The 12605-nt window shown below is 41.8% G+C and overlaps 1 protein-coding gene across 2 annotated transcripts in view; it reads left to right on the top strand.

Annotated features, from left to right (window-relative positions):
* COL22A1 (collagen type XXII alpha 1 chain) overlaps window positions 1-12605 on the top strand; it is a 235023-nt gene that overhangs the window by 214462 nt on the left and 7956 nt on the right. Inside the window, exons 52-61 of one of the 2 annotated variants that reach the window (XM_052788276.1) lie at window positions 28-81; window positions 1146-1199; window positions 1802-1846; window positions 2809-2862; window positions 3902-3955; window positions 5916-5969; window positions 8482-8553; window positions 10328-10363; window positions 10620-10664; window positions 10964-11143. In XM_052788276.1, the coding sequence (XP_052644236.1) occupies window positions 28-81; window positions 1146-1199; window positions 1802-1846; window positions 2809-2862; window positions 3902-3955; window positions 5916-5969; window positions 8482-8553; window positions 10328-10363; window positions 10620-10664; window positions 10964-11143 (648 nt within the window). Of the gene's footprint in view, window positions 1-27; window positions 82-1145; window positions 1200-1801; window positions 1847-2808; window positions 2863-3901; window positions 3956-5915; window positions 5970-8481; window positions 8554-10327; window positions 10364-10619; window positions 10665-10963; window positions 11144-12605 lie in introns of those variants that run through there. The other variant, XR_008235346.1, reaches the window with a different exon arrangement.

The following is a 12605-nucleotide window of genomic DNA, read 5'->3' as shown; positions in this document are numbered from 1 at the left end:
ATACCCCGTTTTGCATTTCATTTACAGGGCATTGCTGGGAATGATGGCAAAGATGGCAAGCCAGGATCTCTTGGGGAACCGGTAATGCAATTTAAAACTGTTTCGCTCAGGCAATCAGAGCCTGCATCCAGTTATTGTTTTTGGAGCTGCCTATCTATGGACTCCTTAGGGGGGGACAGGAAGCCTGTTTGCACATCTTTTTTTAACACCAGAAGGACTATATTGTCTTAAGCAATTTATAAGAGTCACGCATTAGCAATCTTGAAAAAAAACTGGGTTCTTTTACTTTTACAGCTACCATAAATACACTAAAACTTAGTGATTCCACTTTTACAGCTACCGTAAATATTGCAGAGGAAGAAGGTTGTCTTGTAACATTAAGCCTAGTAATCCGTTTTTTAGATAGTAGATTATGGGGCATAAAAAGTTTAGAGGAGGTGTCTTTAAAGAAGCCTTTTCTGGATTGCTCTGTGACAGTTCTGTTGTCCAGGATTAGAGGTTTTATATTTGATTTTCTCTGCTTAGTCTATACTTGTGTTTGCTGAGGGAAAAAAACTGAGCCATGAAGCTGTCAGCCAAAAGGAAGTGTTAATAAATTGGGCAGTGAATGTCGTTCCTTGCAACTGTGTTTGTTACATGAAGAATGTGCTTCCAGTATCTGGCGTTGCCAGCCTCTTTCTGTGATTTGTCAAATGGGACTTAGTGGTTCTGGGAAAAGCCAAGTTCCCAGCAATTAGGACAACTGGTATGTGGAGCAGTGCTTGTCAGAGCAGCTGCAGACAGTTCTGTGCTTGCATCAAAACACCTGGTTTCTCCGTGCAGATGCTAATTTTTTTATGTGCTGACTAGGTATTGGTGCAGTTCTGTGCATTACCCCTCTGACATTAAAACACTGTAAAGGTGCACCAGTTCAAATGTGTAAGCTGCCTTTGAATCTCAAAGGCTGCGTTCATGACAGTGCAGGTAGGGGTATGTATGGGAATGTCTGTCACTACTGCCCTCCTCGCATGCTCAGACTCCAGTGTTGCTGGAGAAATCCCGGGCAATCACAGTTCTCAGTGCTAAGGGAGAAGAGTGGGAAGTTTTCAACAGCAGAAACATGGACCTGAGTCTCCCACTAACATGAACATGATTATTTCCCATAGGGAAAACCTGGAGAACCAGGGCTCCCAGGCCAGGAGGGTGCCAGAGGCTTACCGGTAAGTACTGCTCTGAAGGGTTCAATCCAGTCACTCTTCTGTCTTGTAGCTGGGAAGCTTTTTGTTGGGCAGATGAGGTCCTTTACTGATGCAAACATATAACAAAAGAGCTGGCCTGGATGAGAATAGTCATGGCAATGTGCCTAAACAAATAAATAATCAACAAAAATCAAACACAGGCATTTCCAAATCCTTCACACTTGGAGAAGAGTAGGTCCCTTACCTAGAAGTTAAAGCACATAACCTCATGACACCACTTCTACCAGAAGGCATAGTCACAGCTGTAGTGCTTGTGTGCTGTTACATGTCCTCTGAAAGGATGGGGACAATGAAATTTAGGGTTAAATAATCTATTGGCTGGTCACACCAGGAATACACACACTACAGTCTTGGTCTTGCACCCTAAGGAGCTATGGAAAGCTCTTCGCTGTGATGTGGCCCTTCTGAATCACTCCCTGGGACATGGCAGCTCCATGCTGACCAATCCCCCGTAATCTTAGGCAAAATTGGGAAGGTTATTAAGTAAATGTTCAAGCTGGAGTTTTCTTAGTGTTTCATGCATCAGGGTAACGGATAATTATTGATTTCATTCTCTTTTGTAGGGTTTCAAAGGACAGAGAGGAGATACAGGTCCCCCAGGTCCCCGGGTAAGTAATGTTTACCTTATGCATGATCCTTTAGAGAAAGATTGTGTGAATTGAAGTTGACCTTTCTGAGGCAATAGGTAAAAATGATGACAGGTCTGTGTTTAACATGGCTGTTTTCAACTACAATTCCATGGGCCACACCCATGACAGAAAATCACAGCAGTTGTCTTCATTCCTTCTGCTGAAGTTGTGATTCCAGGTAAGGTGAGGCAGCTGGTAGAGCTCAGTCCTCTGATGCTCCCTTTGAGATAGCCCTTTGTGAGGAATTTTCAAGGATGCCTCCATACCACATCCCTCTGCTACGAATGTTGACATACAAGGTGAGGAACCCTACTGCACTTACTGGACAAGAATCAGCTCTCCTCCAAAAATGCCTAAGAAGTGCAAAATAAGTTCAGGAACAAAACTTACAGAAATGAGAATAGAAGTGTCTCTAGCCCTTTGATTCAGTTGCCTGTGGATCATAAAACCCAAACCTCAAGTCCTGCATGAAAAGGTGGTCTCTCTGTTCTGAGCGATACAGTACAAAAAGCTCCTTGGTGTAGAAAATAGAATACAAAACTGAATGTCCTTCTGCCTAATTCTGACTTTTTACAGGGAAATAAAATATTCTGCTTGCAGGAGCTTAGCAGAAAAATCCAGTGCTGGAGTTCCTCATCTCTTCCTCATTATGGTAGTTTCTGCATCATGAATAGGTTGGTGGTTTTCAGTGACTGCACTAGCAGTAGCAAATATTCTGCTGGAAAGCAGTGCACTGCCTTGTGCATCACTTACAGAAGATGCTTCTAAGTTATTTTTATAAGCTGCATGTCACATATGATGAACGAGGCTCTTGTTGGCTTTAAAAAAAGTTTTCACTGAGCTCAGTCCAATACTGCAGAAACCCCATACTACTTATAGTGGTGTTACTGGTCTATCTTTGACCTTGAGCTAATATCTCTTTCCTTTTTGCTGAATTGCAGGGGGAGCCAGGTGCAACAGGTCCTGCTGGTCGTGAGGGGCCACCAGGGAAGGATGTAAGTGTACCGTTTTGAGCAGAAACTAATCTCCTTCTCCCTGACAAATGAAGATTTTAATTCACAGCGACCCTCACCTAAAATGGCTGCAGAAACTGTGATAAAGGATGAATTCCTGCAGCAGTGGGCAGGGAATGTCTGTGCAAAGATCATTAGGGTAACAAAGAATTTGAGGGCCTTTGTCACTGCTCGGCTGCTGACACTTAAATGTCAGCTATATCTTTGGAAAAGCAGAGAAAGATGCATTGTTTGAATCCCAGGCTGTGCTGCATAGCCATGGACCAGCTTTCTGCCACCCGTCTCCGAGCAGCGCTTCATTCTGCAGGTCCCACTGGGCGAGGTTCTGTCATGCTTCCTCTGCAAAAGCTGTACCTTACTGAGCGCGTAGCTCCACTGAAATCTATGAAATACCTATGGAATAAGATGATGCTGCTCAGAGGAAGGAGACATGGTACAAACAGATCCTCTGACATTATTAGTGTCAAATGCAGTCACATAACAAAATCCTGAAAGAGTGCAGCTGACGTGGGATCCTGCAGCAGCTGCTGAGCAATGTACCAAGTGGCTGATGTGCCATTGTCATGGGACGTGGGGAAGTGGTTTCTCATTTGCACACCCTTGTATCACTGGAAAACTGTTGTGCTGTAAATAGTACCCTACAAAGTAAAATGGAAGATAGACCTAGGGGAACCCCTCAGAGAAGATAGAAGCAGGTCTTAAGCCTCCCTCAAGAAAGAACAAAATAATCAATTCTGGAGAAATACTGAAGAATCTCTGTCCCTGAGAAATCCATTGCTAAGATAACGTGATAATAATGATTTCTGCCTGTAATCAAGCTGCCTTTAGTGATAGATGTTTAAAATTCAAAAGGCTGGTCTTCCTCATACATAACTGAAAGGGGGTAGTGACACTTTTCTTTAATGCTGTTTCCCTCTAATACGTGAACAGCGTAATTTAGTAGGGACATTTTAAAATGCCTGTTTTGCTTGCCTTCATGTCAGATCTTTCCCTCTCACCAGAATACTTTTCTTCATTTCAGGGTGATACTGGTCCCATAGGACCACAGGGCCCTCGAGGACTCAGAGGGCAGCCGGTGAGTTTTCTCTCCTGACAAGCCATTTCTGGAAGTACATTGTATATAGTGGGAATCTCCTGCAGTCCAGAACTCTGGTTTGGAAGAAGAGTCTTAAGAAAGATTCAGGTGATGTTTGATTAAAACACTTTGCCTACTTTGAGAAAGACAAATCAGAATGATATTGCTAGGAACTGATGAAGACTTATAATAGTGCAATGGAGTGCTGGTTGCTGACTTGGTGGGAAGAAGAGTTTAATGGATTCTGCCAGGACTGCAGTGTCAGAAGTGCTCATATTCCAGTCCTGCCTCTGGCATCTTACTTGCTTCTCACATGGCCTCAGTTTTCAAAGGTGGACACTAATTGCGGGTGCCCAGTTTGAGATATGTAGGGTCCAGTTTTGATACTATTCATTTTTGTCATGCTCTCTGTAATTTTTTCTGAAAAAAAAAGGCATAATTTTAGGAAAAGGTTTGTTTAATTGAACACCTGTAGAGTTTCATTACAACTTCAGTGGAGAAATGGCAATTTAGTTGACATTTCAAAAAGTGTCATTTGGGATGGCTGAGAAATAACTTTTATTAATATCATGGGTTTTTCAATTCTCTCTTAAAAATCAACCCTTTCCAGATTTGAATGCAGATCTCTGTTGCTGAACCTAGGCACATCTTTAATATGTTGCAATGAGTGATTTCTTTTCCTTCTCAGAAGACCTGCTAGTAAAACAGGTTCTACAACATATTCCATAATCAGGGCAAAATGCTGATTCAGCCAGCAATGCCAGGAGCTGGAGCAGCAGGTCCCTCTGAGCTGGGAGGGTAGGGGTTTAGACTGCAGGAACATATGGAAAGCTCCTCTGTCTACCTTATAATTTATCTCATTATTCCTGTCCTGCTGGCATCACTCGCTAACATGTCATGTCCCTGCACAACACTAGCAATGAATAAAAAGATTTGAGGAGACAGAAATTATCATAACTCCAGGCCATATTCTTTTTTGGAGAAGAGATACTTGGGGTTTTGTATGTTGGAGGGCAAAGTATCGGTTTCTCTTGTTCTTCCTCTGCTTTATTTCTTCTCTAATAAGGAGTGTGAGGCATGATTTTGAATATTTCCAGTAAAAGGGCTGATCTTTATGGTCAACTCCAATAAAGGGAAAAACATCTCTGCATGGTGAATTGGGAGGGGAGAGGAACAGGGTATAGAATTTAATCTCACTGAACTTTAGTCAATGTAGATGGTCAGCTCAGCTACTTTGATAAGGAATGGTGAGAAACAGGTCCTTTTCAAGGATGATTTGGCTCATTCTGAGTTGTCTGGTGTCAGGCAAGTATCAAATACCTCAAGGCTTTAGAACAAGTGTGTCTCTCCATTCCCCCAAAAAAGGGGAAGCCTGAGATGATTAAAAAATAGATGCCTGGCCTCTGGACCCTGATTCAGATGGTAGCCCTGAGAAGAGGATGATAGGCAGTAATTTGCAGGACCTCCCTCAGCCACTGGAGAGAGGAAGTTTTCTAACACAGGAAGGTGGGGGGGGATCTGGAGGTATCTGTCAGCTGGTGCAGAGCACTTTAACATTGATCAGTGCCTTGCCAAGAGGTGCTTCAAACATGGAATAAAGGGGCTTGTCTGAACACTGGTAACTTGGAGCAGCCATAGTAGGTGGCTCCATCCATCCAGGAGGATGCTGCATATGATAGGGATAAGGGTGAAGAAAAGGAGGAGGAGGAGTGCTGATTTGGTCCTCTTCAGACTAGGGGTTTAGGTCCACGTCTCTCAATTTTTGTCCTGAGATGGGGTCAGCCATGTGATCAGGGATGCAGAAGTTGTGGGGTCAGTTGGAAAGAAGACATCCTTACTCTGCAGTCTGCCAAGAGAGGAAGTTGGACAATGCTAAAGAAACGCCTGCTGTTGTAGCAGTAAGTGGATATTTTTAATTGTAGCCTACGTTACTTCACTAACCTTTTTCCTTCTGACGTAGGGCAAGAATGGATCGCCTGGATCTGCAGGAGAACCTGGCCCAGCAGGTAACCCAGTAAGTACCACAAAGGGAAACTCATGCAGCAAGCAGTTATGTCAAGGAGAGGTGACTGATGAAGTATATATGGAGTGAATTATGTGTAGCAGCTTACCATCCCTGAATTTGCCATGGCTGAAGATTGGTGATCTGAAAATCACTGACTGGCCATGACATCGGGGGGGGTTGGCTATGTTCCAGGAATTGAGCTGCTAGCTGGGTCATCTTTTTTCCCAGCAAAAGTTAAGTAAGTGTTCACAGACAAAGGAAATGATCGATTACCTGGTATGGAAAAAAGATTGGCATACTTCATCTTCACCAGTAGATTTAATTTTGCCAAGCAGAGACTGTACAGCCAGCAGAGAGTTGTCACACGGAAGGAGAGGGCCTCAGGGCATTGGCAGACTGCCATTGAGGAACAGCAGCAGCAGAAAAATCCTCCCAGACACTTGGGGAAAGAGCAGACAGTGGGCATTAAACCAAGATCACAAAGCAGAATAAAACCCCCCTGGGACCATCCTGTGTAGAAGAACAGCATGGTAATGAAGAGCTGTAAGAAGGACAGTGAGGAGCTGGTTTTTTTTTTTTCTCTGTTCTGCTGCTGAAAATTGTTCAGGATTCAACAAATCCATGCAAATGTATTTTTGTGTCCAGTAGCATCTATTACAATGCAGGGCTCTTCCCTCTCTTTGTCCACCTAGAAGTTACAGCTTGCTGGGCTATTAGATTCAGATAGAAACAAAGGCGTAGCAGGAGAAATCTGAAAAATTGCAGCAGGACTTCACTCCTTTGTGGCCCTTTCAATGCCATAAAGCAACCTCAGCCTCACCACAGACTTGTGCCCCAAGCATGTATTGCTTTGCTGCAGGGATGTCTCCTCCTAAGTGGTCACAGAGAAGCAAGTAACACCTTTCTGCATGGGAAGGTTATAACTCACAAATACAGGTGGGGCAGGGGTGGTGCAGTCTCGCAGCCTTTCTGCAGCCAAGAATAGGTGCTACAGCTTTCTTCTCCTTGACAAAACTTCTTCTTACCTTCCTGGCACTATTGCCATTGCTTCTTACCCCGTGGATCCCCACTGTTGCCTTTTCAACTTTAATTTCTTCTCATCACGCCCACCCCTGTTCCCAATTCCTGTTACTGCTTTTTGGCCTTCTTCAACAGGCCACTGTGGCTTTGGGATGCCCTATGAGTGCCAAATGGGGGTTATTTTTTAATCATCATCATGTTATCACATTACCTAGACAGTCAGCTGGTGACCTGGGGACTCACCCAGCACCTTCCTGCACAAACACAGAACTACAGCAGTCTCTGCTCCAGAGGATTTAGAGTCCAAAAATAACATAAGAGATTGAAAAAGGATAAAGTCAGATGGATGAGAAAATGGAAACAATGAGACAGAGTTGGTCAGCAGAACAGACAGTCATCTCATCAGTATCCTCTGTCATTAAAATGAATCCTCTCACGTTCATAAAGGTTATTATGGGAAGTATTTCCTTGTGCTGTACACGAATCCATTTATTTCCAGCCTTGTCTGGAAATGCACTAATTTCCTTCACAATGTGGTGTGACAAGCCAATATATTATATTTCTATTTTGAAAAAAAGGAGAAGCGAGAAAGGTTATCATGGCAATAAGGTTTTTTTTTCCCACCTTCACCATTGCCAACTTGTAATCACAAGGTAAAACCTGCCAGGAGCCTTCTCCTTTTGCATCTGCTGTTTGACAGTGCCCATCCCAATTCACAGTGCTCATGCTAAGCCTGCACGCAGCAATACAGCCCAGCCCCTGAAATCTCCAGGGCTGATTGCGTACTGAAAGCCATGGGCTTTGTGCCTGTCAGGTCTGTTGGTGCTCACTTTACACAAGATGGGCTTAAAATGAAGACAAGTTTTAGTCTAAGAAGAAAATGGGATATGTTCTGAATCAGAAGGTAGGGGAAAAAGTTGTGAAAGAAAAGGTTAAAATAAGAGTCAAAAAAAAATCAGAAGTGTATGTGAAATGGCTCTGTATAATGAACTGTCATTTAAGCTGCCCTGATCTGTAAGAAAAATGATAGTTTGGCAGAATATCACTAGAGATAAGTAAAAGGCAGACATTTTTTAAATTGAACCTGGAAATAAAGGCAAAAGAGCAACTCAGTAGCTGTCTGTTGGTTGTATTCTCAGATTTGAGCAGTATGACCACCTGCACTGTTTCCCTGTCGGCGCCCATCACAGCATTTCCACTCTGCAACACCACCTTAAAAACCATGCAGCGCCAGAATAGCCACTGAACATACCTCCTGTCACTTCCATAATTGTCACTTCCTTTTCGTCTTTTCACAGGGACCCCACATAGCTTATTAATAATGCAAGTGTGGTGTTTGCAATCTGCTTTTCTAAATGACTTCGTTCTTCCTTTCCTTGTCAGTTTTGGGAGTCCTGCTGCTACAGTGAAATTTCCCAGTTCCAATGTATCTGTAAATGCATGCTCTGGAAAAGAGATGTTGGAGAAAGGGCGCTAGTGTCTGTCTCATTTCTGTCCTAAGGGTCCTAAAGGAAATAAAGGAGAAAATGGCAGCCCGGGACTCCCTGGCTTCGTAGGACCCAGAGGACCACCTGTAAGTATGTCTGGGGATGGATTAGACCCACTAATTACCTGCTTTTAAATGTTGGGCTGATGAAGATAGGACATGGTCATCTTTAATTAGGTAAAAAAACATAACCAGGAGATCTGACAGATCCAGAAGCCATACACTTTTACTTCCAAAGGAAACTGGACTGCAAAAATAGCATTTTTCATATGGACAAACATACATAATCTCATTTACTGAGCTGGTACCTGTCAGTCAGCCCTGATAATGTGTGCATTAATTGGACTGGTTCAATAGTCTTCTTAATATGGGTATGGGGTATTTAAGTTCTCAGGCTATATCTCTGTGTGAACCCCAGAATGGCTAAATAGGGAAATTTTAAGTGCTGATAATAATATAGGTATTTCTCATATTTGCTGTTCCAAGGAAAATTCCTTTGTTACCAGCAACAGATGTACATTGCAATTAAAGCATTCATGTATCTCCCAAAGTGATCTAAAATAATACCTATAAACATGAAAATATCACGGCCTTGAAATCCAATATCTTTAGCCCTTCCAAGATAAGTAAAATATGTTACATTCCACTAAAAGGATGGAAAAAGTAAATGTTAGTTAAATATTTTTGTTTCTAGCTCTGTTGTGACTTAAAATGAGGTTTGAAAGGTTTTCATGTGAATCTAGCAGAGCTGAATCTTCCACAGGATGATTCTTTTTTCCTTTTTATTTTTTTTTATAATTGGAATGGGAGTTTCGTGATGAAAAGAGGAGAAGAAAATATTTCTCTGGAAAATTAATTTAAAGCAGCAAACGTGGTAGCCATTTAAAACTGAAGTGGCCCTAAGGAATAGTCGAGTGAGTCTGATGCTGCCTAATTCGGAGCTGATGTGATTACACATCTGTGATTAGTTATATTACTCACGCATACATGTGTAGATGCTAACACTGTCAAAGATGTTATATGTGTTTCCAGGTTATGGGAAAAATTCCACCTGCACGCACACATTATAGATATGATCACTTGTGTGGATTGTAAATAGACTATAAAGATGAATCCTTCCATTCATGATATGGGAAAGTGGGCAGAATTTTAGCAATAACTAGTTTAATGTCTGTTTTGCTTTATCAGTGCACTTCAGGACTGCAGTGATGTTTTTTTCATTGAAATGCTAAAATGCAAAATTGTATTGCCTAATTATGACATTATAAATGCACAGTATAGAAAAAAAATCCTAATAAGGTCCTTGTTCAGATTGAGGTTATTTAATATAGTTCTCAAATACAGGCAAGCTTTCAGGCTCAAACTTGCTTTATCACTGGCTCTGCATCCATTATCTCAGCTGGTGTAGTACAAGATGGTACCTCTACTTAAGAAATGTACTTCCCTTACATCTTTTGACTGCTACGGGTATAGCATTGACACTATTTAAACTAAACCAGCCCAAGTAAAGTGTACGAAGCTTTGTGAAATGTCTGTAAGAAAAAGGAATAAAATGTATTGAAAGCGGGAACACACTTTCAATGAAACATCCGTCTTGCTCTCAGCTGGTTTGTTAGAAATGACTTTGTGTTATTTACATTGACATGGTATGCAGCTTTATTAAAAAATGCTTTTTAAATAGTCGGACGTGTCTTTCCAGGAATGACCTACAGCAGTAGGATAAGGATAAATCATCCAAACCTGCTGCTGTGTAGCAGAAAACTTGGGCTCTAAACAGAAAACAAGACTCGTGGTTATTAGGTAGGGTCTTCCCTCCAACTCATTGCAGTGTGGTGCTAAATTCATTCTCTATATCTCTCAGGGAGAACCAGGAGAGAAAGGTCCTCCCGGAAAAGAGGTGAGTCAAATTCCCAGTTGTTTCAAAGTAGGGCTGATGTCTTGGGAAAAAACCATCAAGGATGCTACCTGGGTTGCAACAAATTGATTTTTTTCTCGAGTTGTTGATATTTGAAAGCAAACAGCTCTCAGAAATCTGTGGGACTGACAAGGAAATAAATTTTCCCCAGGTCACAAGAATCATTGCAAAGGCATGCGCTTTATTATTTACTGTTATTATGGCTAGTTCTTTAATGCTCAGCCTTATTTTGTTGCAGGGTGCACCAGGGAAACCAGGTGAAATTGGCTCCAAAGGAGAGAGGGTAGGTTGGAGAATATTATTAGTTATTTCATTACATTGAAATAAAGAGGGCTGTTTTGAGTTAGGGGCTGGGGGAAGGGTCATTCAAGAATGAAGCGTGGCCTGTAGAGATCTGCTGTGCTTCCCACCCTCCCAACCCTCTCTTTAATCATTCTCCGTCAGTAATAATTTGTGGATCATTTGTAATGCACCAGATGTTGTATTCAGTAACTGCCAGCTCAGCTGTTTGTGTTTTGCTGTGCTTGGAAATCAGAAGTTTGCCTCTTATTTTGTGGTGGTAATGTCAGTTTTTTCACTTAGGGAGAGCCTGGCATCAAAGGCGAAAAAGGCCCTCAAGGAGAAAAGGGCCCTCCAGGTGATCCTGGGATACCTGGTCACAAAGGCCATCCAGGACTGATGGGTCCCCACGGACCCCCAGGAGACACTGGGCAAGTTGGACCTCCTGGTCCTCCAGGACAGCCGGGATTTCCAGGACCAAGGGTAAGATTGCCAGAGAAGGGCTTTGTACAGTAATTTTACTGCCACGGTGTGTGATCAGAAAAGTACCTAAGATTACAGTAAGGCTGACAGAAACCAGAGCAAGTGTGTGTTTTAATGGGGAGGCAGTGTTTTTACCTCTCAATACATAAAAAGGCAAGCTATAGCATATCTCAGGGAAGTGTTGTGGGGGTGTTGGATTGAATTTCAGGAGACCTGAGCAATCCAGACGTATAGCCAGGGTGGCCAGTCCCTGACACCTTATAGCCCTAAAAGCCTAAATCTGGTCATGTGACTGTGGCCATGGGTCTGGAGTCTGAAAAAGCTTCTTTCTATAAGGGTGTTAATGTGTAGCATTTCATACAGAGGTCTTACGCCTTCCTCTGCTGCTGGTTGTTATGAGAGACAAAATGCTGAGCCGTGGAAAGGTCACTGCTCTATTCCTGGAAATCCTGGAGTCAGCTCATCAGAATTCATGAAATCCTATTTTTGTTTAATATTCTCTTTTTTTTTTCCTAACGGGAAACAATCTCGCTACTGAGAGTGCCTGAGGGTAATGTATGTAGAAGAATGAGAAAAACTACCAACACTAGTGAAGCCGCTATGCCCATCCTGAGGATGAATTTGAGATTACCTCGGAGGGAAATAAACAGTGAAATAATCTCTGATGTAAAAGCTGGGTAAATTTTAGACAAAGCATTTCTTTATGTGTCACAACAACACAGAGACTGATGAAATCTGGTGATGATTATGGAGACTTAATGAAACTAACAGGGTTAAAACTTGAAAAGATAATTTGTAAGCCTTCAAAGTATGTTCCACAATCATGTTTACTTACTGGGATATTCACTAAGAGCCATCACAAATGGTTAGTACTTAATGACAAAATTGTTTCTTTTGTCACCAACAAACACATCTTTTTCTCATGCAAAATTTGTGTTGGGAAGAAGGCAGCAAATAGACCAACTCTGTACTTATCAGCAATGTCATTGGTTAAAATTGAAATGTCTCTTAGCTATTTAATAAAATCTACATTTCTTAATGAAGAATAACTTCTGATTCAGAAGAACTCATGAGGTTTTCATAAACATAGAGGACACATCCTTGTATGTTGAAAGGGTAGGTGTGAGGGAAAAGCCACACTTTCATGCAAATAGTTCATACACAAAAGAATGCAGTCTTCAGGTTGACCAGAAGTATTTTCAAAACTGGCAGAAATTCAAAGAATAATTTTAGCCAAAAAAATGAAAACTGTATTTCAAGTGAAACATCTCACTTTATGATTTACAAAGGACAGCATTTGATCTTGGTTCAAAATGGTTTATTTTTGAAATATAGCTACATTTTTTCTTCTGAGTTTATGCAAAGACAAGAGTCTGGTTCCCCTAAAACCACTTTTTTTATTTTCATGGAAAGCCACAACCTAAAAAATTCTCCTTCCACCTACCAAAACTGCTTTCATCAT

Source organism: Harpia harpyja, chromosome 5 (assembly GCF_026419915.1).
Source record: "Harpia harpyja isolate bHarHar1 chromosome 5, bHarHar1 primary haplotype, whole genome shotgun sequence".
NCBI lineage: Eukaryota > Metazoa > Chordata > Aves > Accipitriformes > Accipitridae > Harpia > Harpia harpyja.
This window is presented reverse-complemented; position numbering and strand designations above follow the sequence as displayed.